Raw genomic sequence first — 17,653 nt, forward strand, 5'->3', positions numbered from 1 at the left:
CTATGAGAAATCCTCTTTTAAGAAGCCTGTATCTCCTGATCCTCACCTCTTTAATTTTTTAAATAAAAGTATCTGGCCAGGCACAGTGGCTCATGCCTGTAATCCCAGCACTTTGGGAGGCCAAGGTGGGTGGATCAACTGAGGTCAAGAGTTCGAGACCAGTCTGGCCAACATAGTGAAACCCCATCTCTACTAAAAATACAAAAATTAGCCAGGTGTGGTGGCATGCACCTGTAATCCCAGCTACCTGGGAGGCTGAGGCAGAAGAATTGCTTAAGCCCAGGAGGCGGAGGTTGCAATGAGCCGAGATAGCACCCCGGCACTCCAGCCTGGAAATTTCCAGTTACGTTCTGTACTTAAAGCTAGCCTGAGATTTATTTCTAATATAGCAAAATGAAACAAATCTCACATTACTAAGCTTATCATAATCAGTTAATATATCAGATGATGAGATTTCCTCTTAGAATTTAGGGCTTTTATGGAGTGACCACAGAACTCTCATCAAAGTTTCAATTATGATGGAAGCAAAACTTCCTAAAGCTTCAAATCACAAAACTCGGCCAGTATAAGGAAGAAAAGAGTACCTTCAGGTTCCAAAGCCTCAAATGTTCAAATGACTGGGTATTACCACTGCTCTTTTTTTAATTTCCTGCCCACTAATGTAAAGAATTTATCATAAATTTTGTCTTTCTGACAAATAACTGTAAAATATGGAACTATTTCCCTAAGTCTTGTTTTAGAGGGTAGCCAATCCCCCCACCATACCTCCACCAGGAGCTCTTTAAGGAAACTGCTAATTAACGTTGCTATCTTGTCTCCATCTATGAGATGAAAGTGGCCATCTGCATCATGGTAGTAATAAACAATTCTGTCTGCATCTCCATCAAAAGAACAGCATCTTTCATTGGACTTAATTTCCATTCCTAGCACATAGGATAATTTACATGCATTTCAGTCTAAGAATTTATTATAAAGAGTTTTAGAATTTTCTCTTAAAATTATCGTCCTAAAAATCAATGTCTTAATCTTTAAATAGTATATAATCTTTTAATAGTACATAGTTTATTAGTGATCTTTACAGGTCAAATTCTTTCACTGCAAAGTGAAAAGAGGAGCATTCAAAATCTATGCTGAAATTTGCTATACTACTACTATAAAATTCCATTTTATAAGCAGGTTGGTTTGGTTAGACAGGTATCCCATAAAGTTTTTTTAAAAGCTACATTTCTGAATGTAATTTACCTAGCACCGTGATCTCCTTTACATAGAAAAAATAATCAGCACTAGATGAGGTATATGCTTTAATTCTACAAAAATGGTTTTTATTTGTTCATACCAATAAAAAGAAACACTGGTAATTAAGAGCAAAGAATTATAACTTTGAGAGATAACTGGCTTATGAAATTTACATAAAGTTGCTGAAATCTCAGCAATTGTAGCATCAAATTTATTAGAAAATTTGGCTATTCCTTAGCCATGATAGCAGCAGAGTGACAAATCCAACATGAGGCAACTAAGAAGTAAAAGGCTTTTGTCAGGGATGGGATCATAAGATTGACAAAAGGACATGATGCAAGCTTCAGGAAAGCAAAGACTACGGTTTTGTTCATACTGTAGTCCCAACGCCTAGAGCATAAAGAGTAAGAGCTCAGTGTTTAATAAATGAATAAATAAGTGGCAGAACTGAACTGTCAAGTAAATGTCAAAACAAACAATTCAATGAAAAGGAGCTCAAATTGGTTGACTACACTGACATTTTAAATGCTTATTAAGTAAGGCATAATAACATGAATGAATGAGGCAACTGGATGATGAAGTCTCTAGAGTTCTAGAATGCATGTCCTATTTAAGGGGGGCAGCATCTATCTGACTGCAGTGGACTAATGCCATGTGTGAACATTTTCTGATTTTGGTAAAGAGATGCTAGAGATTCCAATATGTAAGAGAAGTCACGGAATTTTTAAACAGTGGCACACAGACAAACACACAAATGCAGCCAGTCAAACAAAACATAACTGCAAGTCAGGTTTGTCCTAAGCAAATAATGTAGGGTCTATAATGCAGATAAATCCAGAACACCTCTTACTACAACTAAAATCTGAAGAAAAATTCCTCCTCCTATTCTGCACTGAGTGGAAAACACTGATTACTAACAACTGTATAAGCAGTTACATTCGCTTTCCATAGTATATCTAATTCAGATAAAGTATCTAATAATACTTACTATGCTACCCTCTAGATTTGATTCTCCAAAAGGGATCCCCAGACAAGCACCATGTACAAAGCCTGCGAACTTGATAGAAATGCAAATTTCTATCATATGCAAATCCTATGCCAGATCTCCAGAAACTCAGAAGTGGAGCCCAGGAATCTGTGTGCTAACAAGTCCTCAAAGTGATTCTGACGCATGCCAGTTTGAGAACCTAGAATGCCATTTCCTGACTTTGCTTTCCCCACCTGATTTCCTGGAGACTATGAGGAGTGGTGTGATTTACAGGCAGAGAGAGCAGACCATGTTTCAATTGCTCTGAGAATGGGAAGATTTCTCAGTGTCTAAATGTGGCAGAGCCAGGACTAGCTGCATGATTCTTAACTCACTTTACCACCTTCGTTTATAAGTGAGATTGGCTTCAAAGAGCATTAAAAACAAATTTTTACACTGCTAGTACAACATACCCTGTGGAGGTTTCTGATGACTTTTCACAAAGTCAGCTCCACATAAATGATTGAGTTTCCCCTTGGACCCATCATTAAACAGCTGAACTGACAAGCCCTGTGAGAAGTAGTGTTCCATTTCCCTTAGCTTCAGGGCCCCTATGCCATTTGCACAGTCGACCTTAAGTGATCTGTATTCATCTCCACTGCAGGAAGCCTACAAAGGAAAAAGACACATGGAAAAAAAATTTCAAGTTATAAAAATAAATGTGAAATATAAAGCATATATACATACGTGCATATGTAAATATTCAGTTAACTCATCTATTTTGATTTTTAAATTTTATCAATTATAATTAATCAATTTTTAAAATTATAAAACACTAAAGTAAAATTTAAAAACACCTGGAATAGAACAGTTTCACTGATTGAACAACTGACAGCATAGAGCTTTATTAAAATTTAGTCTCAATTAACAGGGTCCCTTAAAAGTAATATTATAAGGCAGCCATTCAAATGCAAGAATAAGCACACAGACAAATGGGCAGTAATGACATGTCATCCTTTTTATAGTATGTGACATCATCATCAGGCAGATTTATTTTTTTTCTAATTGTCTCCTCTCCCAGCTATCCTCACCCCAAATTTTAAGTTCTGTGAGAGCAAGGGCTTTTAGTTAATTGTGCCTGGTAAGGACATACACTCAATATTTGTTGTTCAAATGAATTATACTTCTCAAATCTCCCCACATTTAATATACCTAAAAGAAAATCTCAGTAGTAGATGCCTCAGGTATCAAGCCAACGGCACCTACATTAACTAAGATCAAATTCATTCTGAATGAATACTTATGATAACCATCGTCAAGACCCCCACCATGTTTTCTTCCCCAAAGGATCTCAGAATGTACTACGTGCTTTGCCAAGTAAACGCCAATGTAAGTTAGCAGGATACATAGACCAGAACCTTGAGTAGCCCTAGAGCAAAACAAAAAAGGAGATATGCAGCATTTTTGGAAAAGGAAGGAGGAGGCATGACAAACAAGATAATCTGTTCAGTAGACTATGTTAGTTACTTTATTCATTTGTTTGAACTCTAACCATGTTCAATAAACTTTTCACCTGTTTGGTGAGTTCCACAAAAGCCTTAGAGAGTTTCTGGTAGTAACCTTCTACAGTTGCCTTTCCATATCGGCCACCCGTGTTTCGACAATACACCATGTAGTGCAGCTGGGGTGTTGTTAACAAGCCATAATCTATCATAGAAATACAAAAAGCAATTCACCATATTTCTTAACAAAGAGAAAAAAGTTTAAATGCATTCATACGTAGGAATTTCAGGGTGACAAATCCTTTTTTGTCATCTCAGACATCTTAGAAAACATAAAAATCTTAAAAAGAAATATAAATGACTATTAGTAGCCAAAAAAAAAAAAATCACTACATATAAACAGGTAATAATGTAAATATAAAGCAATGTAGACAAGTAATAATTGAGTTCTGTTTCCAGTAACATTGCAAACTACATAATTCAGATGAATCATCCTCCTGGAAACAACTAAAATGCTAGATAAAAGACAAAAATCTCCTTTTAAAAAGAACTACAGTGCTGGCAAGTTACAGAATTATCAGGCCGAAACATACCTGAAGGCAAGAACTCCAAGATCTAAGCTAGTTTGGAAGCCGGTTTTGTTCTGAAGTAATTCCTCTAAACTAGAAATTGAGCTACAGTTTTCAGAGCAAAAAAAGCCCACGCTGATCTAAGATGCAGAACCCAGTAGAAGACTAGACTCTCATGAAGTTGAAATCCCAAAGAACTATACCTTTAGTGTGAGGATGAGTCAGAAATTAATCACCCCATGTCACCACTCCCACAACAGTTATCTTAACACTAAGTAGGGAAAAGGGGAAAACCCATTCTTGAAGAGCTATTACCAAGCACAGGCCCTCAAATGAATTTCCTGCCCAAACATACATAACCGCAGGAGTCCAAAGGAATTGTGTCAGATTTTTTTTTTTTTTTCTTTTTTTGAGATGGAGTTTCGCCGTATCGCTCAGGCTGGAGTGCACTGGCACAATCTCAGCTCACTACAACCTCTATCTCCCAGGCTCAAGGGATTTTCCTGCCTCAGCCTCCCAAGTAGCTGGGATTACAGGTGCCTACTACCACACCTGGCTAATTTTTGTATTTTAGTAGAGACAGGGTCTCACCATGTTGGCCAGACTGGTCTCAAACTCCTGACCTCAAATGATCCACCCACCTGGGCCTCCCAAAATGCTGGGATTACAGGTGTGAGCCACCACGCCCGGCCTGTCATGAATCAATTTAAAGTGAACCCAGCCAGTGCCCTAGGTACCCAGCAGAAGCCAAAGACTGAACTTTACTAAAGGGCTGTACTTTCATTATAAACCTCAGAAACATCCCGTAATTTTCAAAAAAAAAAAAAAAAAAAAAAAACCAGCTTAAAGTTAAACATAGCTAACTTGTAAGAAAAGCACCATGAGCAAAAAAACAAAGAAAAATGGATAGCAAAGCTGGCCCGGTAACCAATAAGTAAATATTCAGTGACTAAACCTGTCAGTTGGACCTGAACCTCAAACACAACAATTTGACTGGAGGCAAAAAGGAGTCACTTTAAATTCTTGAGCCCTGAAGTGATTTAACAGAAATGGTACCTTATGAAGGCAACCTTAGCTCTGGTATAATGATGAGATGGGAGGAGATGGAGAAGCTCAAAAAATGCAAATAAGAGCTTAGGTTAGTTTAATGAAGTGTTGACTAGAGGAACCCATTATTCTAAAAGACATGCTAAAGGAAGAAACAAAATAATTTTATGACCAGTATCAAAATTACCAAAGAAACATTTACTAAATGACTAGTTTATGTACCCAATGAACAGCATTATCTATCCAACTCATCAACTCAGAAACCTGGAATGTGTTCTTCACAGTTCTGTTCTCCCCATATACCACAAAATCCTTTGAATGCAATACTAATTTTTCAAGAGTGGCCTAGCTGGTCTCTTTCCTTCTTACAACTCTCCTTTCCCTTCTCTCTACGACAGAGGACTGGCTTAAATGGAAATGTGATCACATCACTCTCTTGCATAAAATCTTTCAATGGAGTTCCACTGTATCTGGAATAGAGCCCAGGTTCTTGCCATGACCTCCAAGGTTTCGTATGAATTAGCCCCACCTTACCTCCCTACTCTTCTCCTAACCCCCATTCTCCCTACGTGAACCTTTTTTCATTTCCTGAAATACACTAAGCTGAAGAGAGAAATGAAGGAAAGCTTAAAAAAATTACCCTCAACATTTTCTAGACTAAAACACTAGAAGAGTGATGGTTCTAGAGATGGAATGAAAATGCTGAAAAAGACAACCATTCTGGGGATGACAGAAAGAATAGTTTGGGGCAGGGTGAACACGACATAGAAGCAGGCCACCTAAGGGAGGACACCACTCAGATCAATGCTTTACAAATTGCAGGCCACAGCCTGCCAATGGGCCATGGAATTTACTTAGTAAGACACAAACCAGCATTTGTGCATTTTAAACAGATGATTGCATTTCATGTAGGAAGGATGAGCATTGTTTATTCAAACTATTATTTCAGTTATACATACAAGCACACATTGACATGTCATGACACATAATGGGTTTCTTACTATAGGTTGTGATACACAGTCAAACAGAAACAGACTACTAGAGGGAGGTACACAGCAGGTAGTAAAACATGTTTGATGAATTAATAAATGACTGAGGCCGGGCATGGTGGCTCATGCCTGTAATCCCAGCACTTTGGGAGGCCAAGGCAGGCGGATCATGAGGTCAGGAGATCAAGACCTGTCTGGCCAACATGATGAAACCCCGTCGCTACTAATACAAAAATTAGCCAGGTGTGGTGGCACATGCCTGTAATCCCAGCCACTCAGGAGGCTGAGGCAGGAGAATCACTTGAACCAGGGAGTCGAAGACTGCAGTGAGCCGAGATCGAGCCACTGCACTCCAGCCTGGTGACAGAGTGAGACTCCATCTCAAACAATCAATCAATCAATCAATCAATCAATCAATCAATTTAAAAAAAAGGTAGCTCAAGCTATGGCAGTAGAGATAATCATTCAGAAATCATGCAGAATGAAAGAGAGTCCCGAGGAATATCCTCCCTGAAAGAGACAGAAGAGGAGCCAACAGAGAAGACCAATATGGAATAGTGGCCAAGTAGAAGTTCAAAGAAAGAGCTTTAACATTACGGAAAGCTACAAAGACTTCAACTGTAAGAACTTTAAAGCATAAATTATTAAAATTATTTTTAGATCACAGCCCCCTCTGAGTATCTGAGCAGAAGTACTTGTACACTCCCTGGGAAAGTGCTTGTGGGGGCAACACTCTGTACATCGTATCATGAGGTCCACAGGTCCTCTGCAGCAGTCCCAGACATGCCACAGAGGTCCCTGGTTAAGAATTCCTACTTTACAATATCCACAAGATTTGGCAATAACAATGCAGATGGATGCCAGGGGTGGGCTGGGAAGACATTTATTTCACAGAGAGGTAAGGATAGAGACTCACCTGCAGAAGGCTGAAGAATGACAGAAGAGGAGGAAACAGACAAGGTAAGCAGAGCAAGCCCTCAGCAGAGGCCAGACTGACTGTGCAGGAAGGGAACACAGTCAGAACTCAGTCAGAGGAGGTTTCAAAGGTCAAGAGTGGATGTTTGTTTTAATGAGAAAGATCTCACACCAGGAAAATATTCACCTCAAAACATAGTGGAGGCAGTGCCTTCACAATAGACACAGTGTGAGAAGGGGATCCTAGTGTGTTGTTTCATTTAATTCTCTGTCATTTGATATAACATAAAGAACTACCTGTCAAAGATATTGCCCATCACTACTTGACAGGTAACAGCTGATTTCACAGGAGACCAGCTATTAGTGAAAACCTAATATTGACAAAGCTCCCCAGAATGATCATCTTCAAGTACTTAAAAAGGTTTTTATTTGAGGAAATTCAGCCTTACCAAAGTAAAGGAAGTTTTATTTGTTCAGAATTTCCCACCTATAATCTCCTATAGTACTGCCATAGGTAAAACAAACATGCCTGCCCAGAAACGACCTGGAAGATTATTTATAAAGTTAGCATTTTGTATCCAGAAGTTCATTTTTTAAACATTTTTTGTTCATCTGTATTTTCACACTTTTCTAAATAAATATACATTACTTTTGTAAATAAAAGTTTTTTAAAGATTGTTTAATTTCCAACTCAGGATAACTACATACCATGGAATTGACCTCCTAGAACAGTCACACCATCTATTACGGATTGTGAAAGTTTCTCACTGCTGGGCCTAGGAAAGAAAAGGAAGAAAATAATATATCCTATCCGGAAACTGGCAGGGTTGCTGGTTCTGCAAGCAAATGCTAAAATTACACGTCACAGATTTCAAAATAATAAGTTCCTTGTATCTGAACTGAAAGCTATAAACTCTGAAGATACTGGTAAATTAGAAGCATTTTCCAATAGCCTTTCACAATTTAGTTCTTGGAAAAATTCTGGCTTTTAAATGAATTTATAAAATAAAGGACACTCTTAACCACACCATACCCAAATACCTTTTCAAGTTTGACTACAGCAACATGTCTGAACTCTAAGAATAGTAACAATAAACACTGAATATACACAGTATGTATAAGACAGTTCTTGTATTAAGCCACCAAAGATATAGAACCTGTTTTCCATTTGGTAAAGTCAGAACAAATTATCTATCTGAAAATAAAACAGATTAAAAAACTGCCTTGGCCAGGCACAGTGACTCACACCTGTGATACCAGCACTTTGGGAGGCCGAGGCGGGTGGATCACGAGATCAAGACCATCCTGGTCAACATGGTGAAACACCATCTCTACTAAAAATACAAAAATTAGCTGGGCGTGGTGGCACACGCCTGTGGTCCCAGGTACTTGAGAGGCTGAGGCAGGAGAATCGCTTGACCTCCGCAGGTGGAGGGCGCAATGAGCCAAGATTGTGCCACTGCACTCCAGCCTGGTGACAGAGCAAGACTCCATGTCAAAAAAATTTTTTTTAAAAAACTGCCTTGTAGGAAAAGATGTTTTATCACTTAGATTAGTTAATAGTTAAGAACCAAATACATGTGGGATGGCTTTACTGTGGTGGGATAATGTACTTCAGAACATAAGTTACTTGGCTATTTCTGCTACTATCATCGGTATCTGGAAAACCCTCTGGTTAACACAACAGAGGGTAAGAAAAACCAGTCCAGGTATTGGAGACTGAGTAGAAAATTCCCTTTGAAAGAATCTCAGGTTAAAATCAGATCTTATGCAAAAGGAAATGCTACTGTTGCAAAGTATACTTTTCATCTAATACTTTACAAAAATACATTTTTGTTAAGGAAGGCAAAAGCTGCAAAATAATATTATACTTTTCAATGAGCTCCAGCATGGAAAAATGATATAAATATCTGAAACAATAATAACAGATTACAAAGTAAATCTTTAAAAATAATGGGTTCAAATCATGTGTTAGGACTCTGTAGGGGAAAAAAAAACCTACAGAGGGAGTGGGAGACATTTATTTAGTGCTTCTCTTGTGTCAGGAAGTATTTTCCATATATTATTCTGCAGCTTGGGTTTTGGACTAGGGTTTCGAACCGGAGTCAGACTCCAAACCCCAAGCTGCAGTAGTGACTTAGCTACTACATCCTACTAAAAAGGCCATGCAGGTAGACATGCAACTCAGAGTAGTTCCACTTTACTTCTTTCCATTTGTCTTGGATTAAAACTGATACAATCGTTTATATCATGTTCCCAAAGTTTTTTTTTTTTTTTTTACCAGTAACTCTTATCATCACCTGGTATCTCTACCAATAACTACAAAGGCATCTTGTTGCAGATTCACAGCTTCTTTCTCGCTGATGTCAATAAGCACTCTCTGCATATCTTGTTCCTCAGCATTTGCTAAACAGGTGGCATGTTCCTCCCAGGATGGTGCCAACATTTCACCCAAAGGATCAACCAGTTTTACACCATTGTCTTCCTTAAAAGAAAAACAAACAAGCAATCTGTGCATACTCATGAGGCTGAGTTGAGAGTAGAACGCAAAAGCTGTTTCCCCTCAAACAAAGACAGTGATGGCTGAGCAGCTTCAACAATAAACACCAAATATTAATACTGGTATTTTATATATCTATTACCTCATTAAATCCTCATGACACACATAAATCAATTAAACTAATAATCCTATTTTTAGTCCAATCTTACTTTGAGAAAACTGAGCTTCAGAGAGGTTAGGTAATTTGCTTATGACCATACAGCTAATAAATGTCAGTACCGATATTAAAACAGCAAGTCTATCTGACTCACCTAAGAACACTATGCCACACTAGCCTTTGTAAAAGGCTGTGATCTGTGTATTCACTATCAATAAACTGACTAGGGCACAAGTGGAGCAGAATAAGGGCACACAGAGATCCTTCTCACTATGACTCGGAACTCCAAGAACACACTAGCCAGCTTGTCAACCAGCAGGTGGGACAGAAAATGAAAACTGCCTCCCAACACTGTTCTCAAATTCCTAGAAAGAAAGTGTAGTTCACAGTGAATGTCACCTGAAAGAAATGAGAATCATTTTGAGAATGCCTCTGGAACTAGCAATAAATGTGGGGCTTTTCCTAGAAGTCGATCAGTCAATCAATTATGGTGATTTACATATTTAGACATTTACACATTTATAGTGATCACATATTTGGACAAGCAATGCCCTTGTTTGGGGGAAGAGGAGGTTGCAATCCTTCACAGACCTACACCACTTTAACTTGCTGCTGATTTAGCTACAAAGGCAAAAATCCCACACCCCCAGCAATCAAATAGAAGCATATTACTCAAACCCTGTATTAATGGTCTACAGACAATACAGAACAATTACATTGTGTCAAGAGGTTGGCTAAGATATACAAACAACCTAAGTGCACATAAACAGATAAATGGATGAAGAAAATGTGGTATATATACACAATAGAATATTACTCAGCCTTAAAAAAGAAGTACTGCCATTTGCATCATGGTTGAATCTGGAAGACATTATGCTAAGTTAAATAAGCCAGACACATGAAGACAAATACTGCAGGATCATAACATACATGTGTTATGTAAAAAAGTGGAACTCACAGAAACAGAGAGTAGTATGGTGGCAGCTAGAGGGTAAGGGAAATGGGGAGATGCTGGCCAATGAGCATAAACTTGCAGTTATAAGATGAATAAGTTCTGGAAGATGTTAATGTACAGCATGGTGACTACAGTCCATAATAATATATATTGAAAATGGGTTAGAGTACATCTTAAGTATTCTCACCACAAAACAAGGTAACTATGTGAGGTAATGGATATGTTAATTAGCCTGATAGCATTAATCATTTCACAATGTATACATATATCAAAACATGATGTTGTATGACTTGAATATATACAATTTTTATTTATCACTTATACCACAACAAAGCTGAAAAAATAATTGTGTCAAAAAGAATACTTTGATTAAAGTCTGTCACAAAGACTAGAATCATAAGGCGTCATCAATGTTCTGCCAAAGCTCACCTGTTTGTTCATTCAGAACAAGAAATTATTGCCGAGCTACAAAAACCTGTCTAAAAATGTTCAAAAAGTTTCTTTTCAAATCTTTACCTTCCCTCACCCATCCCCAGTATCTTTAATCACTGCTAAATTAACAAAGGAAACAATTTTCAATTACCGAAAATGTCTTAAATCAATAAATTTGGAAGAACATTGTTATTTCTCTAATATGGACACTCCAAAAAAAAGACAGTATCTTTTCATTCTTTCCACACCCTTAGGAATCATGAGCTTAATGATCACACTCTTAAAAAAAAAAAAAAGTGGTTTCATATCCAAAGCACATATAAATGAGAAGGCACATTCCTAGAATTAGAATTTGTACTTTAGGTCAAACTGCTCAGACACTAAGGCTTGGTATTGTAAATAATGGTCTGCTTTATCAGGGCACTAAACCCATTACCTCAGGATTGTGCGACGCTGTTACCATGACTCCTATAGTAGATTTTGTCTGTTTTGACCTCAGGACAGCTAATAATCCCATGCGAAACATGACATGATCAAGATGTTCTGCCTTCGTTCGAAATCCAGCAGTCCCGTATTGAAGAATCAGTCCATTGGGCTTGGCATGCAATGCTGAGTATTTTGTAATAGCACCTAAATCCATGTCTACAAAATTAAGAAATATTGTTTCAGGCATAACAAGTAATCTCTCGAAAACCATTTGCTTCAAAAACTGCCACCCCAAACGAATAGGTCTGTCTCATTCTGAACCTCCTCAAAGAACCCTATGTTTGACAGAGCAATGAGCAGGAGAGTAAGTCCTGTGGGTTAGAATTACCTAGATGATCTTGCCCAACTTGTATTGTCCACTCCTGGGCAGACTCAGGGCAGATATCAGATTGTCCCCATTCTCCTCCCATTTTAGCTCCAGGACTATTCCCAGACCCGGGCACACTTAAACTGGTCCACTCTCAACTAAAATGAAGATTTTACACCTATTCAGTGACTCCAATGTGCTCAAAGATCATTTCCTTTTACAAAAGGGGAAACTAACCTAAATTAACATAGATAGCTGGTGATGGATTGAGGCCTAAAGTCAGATTCTTGAGTGGACTGAAACTACATATCCCCAAATATCTGAGAAATCTTTGTGGTTCTTTTGCTATTCCTCTGAAACTACAGAGACATATTCTCAAAGGAAAAGCAAAAGGCAACAGTTTCTTCTCCAAGACTACCCAGATCTTTTTCCATTTTCTTAAGGACAATCAGGACACCCTTCTACGATGTTGCTCTAAAACTAGCAATATCTTCTTCCTAAAGAATGCTACCTTTCTCCTTTACTTTAAAAAATAAAACATCGGCAGGGAGCGGTGGCTCACACCTGTAATCTTAGCATTTTGGGAGGCCGAGGCAGGCGGATCACCTGAGGTCAGGAGTTTGAAACCAGCCTGGCCAACATGGTGAAACCGCCTCTCTACTATAAATACAAAAAAAAAATTAGTCAGGCGTGTTGGCGGGCTCCTGTAATCCCAGCTACTAGGGAAGCTGAGGGAGGAGAATCTCTTGAACCCGGGAGGTGGAGGCTGCAGTGAGCCAAGATCGCGCCACTGCACTCCTGCCTGGGTGACAAAGGGAGACTCTTGTCTCAAAACAAAACAAACAGACCAGGTGCGGTGGCTCACACCTGTAATCCCAGCATTTTGGGAGGCCAAGGCGGGCGAATCACGAGGTCACGAGTTCAAGACCAGCCTGACCAACATGGTGAAACCCCCGTCTCTACTAAAAATACAAAAAGTAGCCTGTCGTGGTGGCGCGCGCTTGTAGTCCCAGCTACTTGTGAGGCTAAGGCAGGAGAATCGCCTGAACCCGGGAGGTGGAGGTCGCAGTGCGCAGAGATCACGCCACTGCACTCCAGCCTGGGCGACAGGGCGAGACTCAGTTTCAAAACAAACAAACAAACAAGAACAAAAACATCGGCCCTTAGCCCACTAATACTGTTTTCTCTGGGATACTCCCATTAAGTGGAACTTGGGGTTTCCAACCTCAGTCAGTAGTTTTCCTTCAGTAGTCCATATACATTTCCTGGGTCAATTAATTCCCAATTAGCGCAGAGATGAGAAGCAGTCCAGTCCCCCAGCTGCTAGCCTCATAATCTTGTTTTCTTTATTGTCCTTCAATGCTTCAATGAACAGAACTTACAAGAAATGGTGAAAAACAGTTGCTTTTTGTCCAGCTGGAAAAAGCTGGCATTCAACAAGCTAATTTAGTTCAAGACAGTGATCAAATCTCTTTCCTAAGGATAAATACATATTTGTAAAAACTGAGCAGTCACGTTATGTGTCATGATTATTCATAAGGGTGTAAACCAGTCCTGTTAACTCCAAAAAGCCATTAAAAAAAAAAGGTCCAGATAATATGCGTTTCAGGTCCTACAACTACCTTCAATGCGTCTGCGAATGCCTTTATTTTAAGCACATTTGCCAAATCCAGCGTTCACTCAAAAAGTTAAGAGTATCCCCCTATTCTCCATTCAATCTTCAAACCTCCTTAGTGCCTCTCTCCCGCCTACCCTCGAATTACCCGGCACTCCACCCTGAGGTGCTCGCCTAGGTACACGGACCAGAGGCCAGGCAGGAGACCCGCAGCTGGGCCCGACCAGCCCGCTCGCGGGGCGCAGGGGCCTGAAGGTGTGTCCCGCGCGCTCCGCCGCTCGGTCAGTCGCGCCGGCCCGCTAGCCCCTCCGTCCGGCCGAGAATCCGACCTGTCCCGCTCCCACCGAGCCCTTGCCGACCGTTGGTCTCCGTTCTCAACTCCGAGCCTCGGGGCCCAGCTTACCTCGGTCACGAAGCCCCCTTCACCTACACGTAGCCAACAAACGCCCAAGCGACAAGGTCTGCACCCAGACCCAGTCCTCAGAACCGTAGACGTGGCCCTGCGTGGCTTCCGGCTCGTCGCCGCGCCCCCCGGCCAATCACGGCGGAGGAGGGTCCTCCGGCCCCGCCCCCGCCTCGCCGCCGGTCGCGCGCAGCTCGCGCCTGAGGAACTGCGGCTGCGGTTCCGAGCGGGCTCTGGGGCTGTTTCCATTGAATGACCAGGAAGGGTGAGGCCCCAGCGGTGGCCCGGGGGTTGGGGCCGAGGGTCGCGGGCCCTCAGAGCACTGCAGCCGCGGAGACGCAGCCTCCGCCTCCAAATCCGGGCCTCTGGGTGCCGCAGGCCCTGCGTTCCTGGGAAGCCGGGGTTCCTAGTGGTCTTGGCTAGGGGCGGGGGTGGGGAATCAGCCCCGTCGCTGGGCGTCGGACAGGGCGACCTCGCCCACAGTGAGCGCCGCCGGCGGCCCGCATCCCCCTTCCGACGTCGAGGTCATCTCCCAAACGTTTGAATCCGGGAAGCCTTCTCCGACCGCCGTCTCCCCGGGTACCCCCTTCCCCCAGCTCGTTGTAAACATCTTTTATTTAATGACCTCTGAGATACCCCTTACCCTCATCCTGGGTCCCTCGGGGCAGAGGCCAGTGAATCGTAAGCGTCCGGAGCCCTGGGATGCGGCCCAAGCGAAAAGGCCACCCCGGCGAGGGGGGCGGTCCGCGAGTCCGAGACCAAGGGGTGGCGACTGGCGCTGGGGGTAACACCAGGACTGGGGAACCCGGAGCCCATCCCGTCGGCACTGCGGCCTCTCTAGCCGCAGCGTCTGGCTCCGCCCAAGCCCGAGCCCCGGGTGGGATTGGAAGCCGGGCCCCAGCCCTTCCCAGAATTCAGGCTTGCAGAGCGGCTGCAGGTGTCTGCCTGCCACCTGCAGCGGGACAATTCCAAACACCTGTTGAAAGTGCAGATTCCCCTATCTAGTGCGGGGTGCGGGAGGCGGGAGCCCGGAGCCCGGGTACGCAGAATATGGGTTTTAACGGAGTGTTTTAGGGGATGTTGTGCATACTAGATTTTGGAGTCAGGAAATAAGGAAGAGTGTAAGTGTCCGGTTTGTGCCCCTAGCTCTTGGTGCAAAGCGTTCCTGCAGAATTGCTTCCACGTAAAGGGACCTTCGGGAAATTTCGCTGGACACCGGCTGGCATTGACAAACCCAGCGTCCCTGAGCCTTGTGAGGTTTCCAGGCAGGTTGATTGCGAGGCAACATGTCTGCTTCGGTGAAAGAAAGCCTTCAGCTTCAGCTACTGGAGATGGAAATGCTGTTTTCTATGTTTCCTAACCAAGGAGAAGTAAAACTTGAAGATGTAAATGCCCTGACGAATATAAAGAGGTATTTGGAAGGCACAAGGGAGGCGCTGCCGCCAAAAATCGAATTTGTAATTACGCTCCAAATTGAGGAGCCCAAGGTAGGTGCCCTGATTTTAACTGAACCATCTGGAACAGCTTTCTGTCAAGGAAAGATAGAAATATTCCAGGTGCATATTACCTTGTTTGAAAGATATGGAATGCTCTGTAAATTGTCTTCAGTAAATATCTTGAATTTTATGTAAACATACACACCTTTTTAACAAATATACTTGGAGTTTTAATTGAAGCTATCTTGCAGTCTTATGCCATTATTTTGTTCACTCATCCAGTTGGACTACCTTGCACATGTATCATGATTTTCATAAATCTAAATATCTCCTGTAACAAAACTGGCTTTTAAGGAGTGAATGAGTGGATTTTTTATGGCACAACACAGAAAGCAAATACGGATGGAAAAATCTGAAGACTAAAAATGAATTTACCTCCGTCTTCTAATCCATTTATCTCCAGCAACATTAGCATAGCATAGGTAACACGTGGACTGGGCATTTGAGAACCACTGTTGTAGCTATTTCCTACTCATCCTTCAGTTGTCAGGAAACTTCCTGGTTCCCCAGACTGGATTCTGTCCCGCTGGTTACACACTTCAATGGAACCCTCCACTTTTCCATAGTAATGCTTCTCACAATTGAAATTAAATACTTGCTATGTGTAATTATTTGTTTAATGTGTGTCTCCTCCACTAGGCTCTGGACTTCATGAAGGGCAAAAATAGTGTCTGGCTTATTCACTTTTTTATCCCAGCACAAGGGCACCTGGCACATGTCGTTCAATAAATATTGAAATAATGCATAAAAGGAAGCAATCGTGTATGTAAAGTACCTGGTACACAGCTGTCATTTAATAGTAGCAATAACATTTCTCAAAATCATGCAGTTGCTATTGATAAACTAGCTTATGAGATGTTATGGTATTTAAATCTATTTGATTTTCATTTTAAGGTGAAAATTGATTTGCAAGTGACCATGCCTCACAGCTACCCCTATGTAGCATTGCAGCTGTTTGGACGGTCATCCGAACTTGACAGACATCAGCAGCTACTTCTCAACAAAGGTCTCACTTCTTACATAGGGACTTTTGATCCAGGTGAGCTCTGCGTATGTGCAGCAATCCAGTGGCTACAGGACAACAGTGCATCTTATTTCCTGAGCAGAAAGCTTGTGTATGAACCATCTACACAAGCAAAGCCAGTCAAGAACACATTCCTCCGAATGTGGATCTACAGTCACCATATATATCAGCAGGACCTAAGGAAAAAGATTTTGGATGTTGGGAAAAGGTTAGATGTGACTGGATTTTGCATGACAGGAAAGCCTGGTATAATCTGTGTGGAGGGTTTCAAAGAGCACTGTGAGGAGTTCTGGCACACAATTAGGTACCCCAATTGGAAGCACATTTCCTGTAAGCATGCTGAAAGCGTGGAGACAGAAGGAAATGGTGAGGACCTGCGCCTTTTCCATTCTTTTGAAGAATTACTCCTTGAGGCCCATGGTGACTATGGATTAAGGAATGACTATCACATGAATCTGGGCCAGTTCTTAGAATTTCTCAAGAAGCACAAAAGTGAGCATGTTTTTCAAATACTATTTGGTATTGAAAGCAAAAGTGCAGACTCGTAAAAAGCTATTGAGAGGCCTATGCTTGTAATTTCACTAAGTCAGTATTTCTGTTATTAAGAGCAAAATAAAAAGGCTGGTGGCTGTGTAGCATCCTCAGTGCAAAACCCAGCTCCCGAATTTTCACCTGGTAATGAATTTCAACTGACAGTGAAATGAATAGGCCTTTAAACTTTATAACAGTGCAATTGTGATGTCATGTCTAGGTTCTTGTGTTAAGTCATTCAAAAACTATTTCACTGTAAATAAAAACAATCCATTTAACTTGTGAAGCTGATTTGATGGAAGGGGAATCCAAAGCCCATAGCTAACATCAAAAATCAAACTGCAGTTACGAATTGAAAAATATGAATAGCATTTGTTTCACATTGCTAGCACACATGTAGGACACACCCACTTGTCTTTCATTATTGGAAGTCTAAATCAAGTTTAAAATGAGAACAGGAAGGACATGTTTACTTTTTTAAGACGGACTCTGACTTCGTCGCCAGGCTGGAGTACAGTGGCG

General features: G+C 41.3%; 2 protein-coding genes across 5 annotated transcripts in view; one reads left to right on the top strand and one right to left on the bottom strand.

Moving 5' to 3' along the window:
* Nucleotides 1-14,195, bottom strand: part of PGM3 (phosphoglucomutase 3) — a 28,325-nt gene extending 14,130 nt beyond the window's left edge. Inside the window, exons 1-7 of one of the 3 annotated variants that reach the window (XM_011953467.1) lie at nt 12,084-12,165; nt 11,706-11,911; nt 9,526-9,710; nt 7,934-8,001; nt 3,777-3,910; nt 2,677-2,872; nt 766-923 (exon numbers count right to left, since the gene is read on the bottom strand). In XM_011953467.1, coding sequence (XP_011808857.1) covers nt 766-923; nt 2,677-2,872; nt 3,777-3,910; nt 7,934-8,001; nt 9,526-9,710; nt 11,706-11,911; nt 12,084-12,165 — 1,029 coding nt within the window. Of the gene's footprint in view, nt 1-765; nt 924-2,676; nt 2,873-3,776; nt 3,911-7,933; nt 8,002-9,525; nt 9,711-11,705; nt 11,912-12,083; nt 12,166-14,080 lie in introns of those variants that run through there. The other 2 variants (XM_011953466.1, XM_011953468.1) reach the window with 2 other exon arrangements.
* Nucleotides 14,196-14,214: 19 nt separating this feature from the next.
* On the top strand, nt 14,215-17,409 carry RWDD2A (RWD domain containing 2A). Of its 2 annotated transcripts, none has more exons than XM_011953464.1 (3): nt 14,215-14,345; nt 15,227-15,567; nt 16,471-17,409. In XM_011953464.1, exons 2-3 carry the CDS (start codon nt 15,367-15,369, stop codon nt 17,146-17,148), a joined length of 879 nt encoding a protein of 292 aa, XP_011808854.1. In that variant the 5' UTR covers nt 14,215-14,345; nt 15,227-15,366; the 3' UTR covers nt 17,149-17,409. The 2 variants fall into 2 exon arrangements, with proteins under 2 accessions (XP_011808854.1, XP_011808855.1); XM_011953465.1 differs by having other exon boundaries at nt 14,287-14,345; nt 15,446-15,567.
* The last annotated feature ends 244 nt before the right edge of the window (nt 17,410-17,653 follow it).

Source organism: Colobus angolensis, unplaced genomic scaffold, assembly GCF_000951035.1.
Source record: "Colobus angolensis palliatus isolate OR3802 unplaced genomic scaffold, Cang.pa_1.0 Scaffold362, whole genome shotgun sequence".
Lineage (NCBI taxonomy): Eukaryota > Metazoa > Chordata > Mammalia > Primates > Cercopithecidae > Colobus > Colobus angolensis.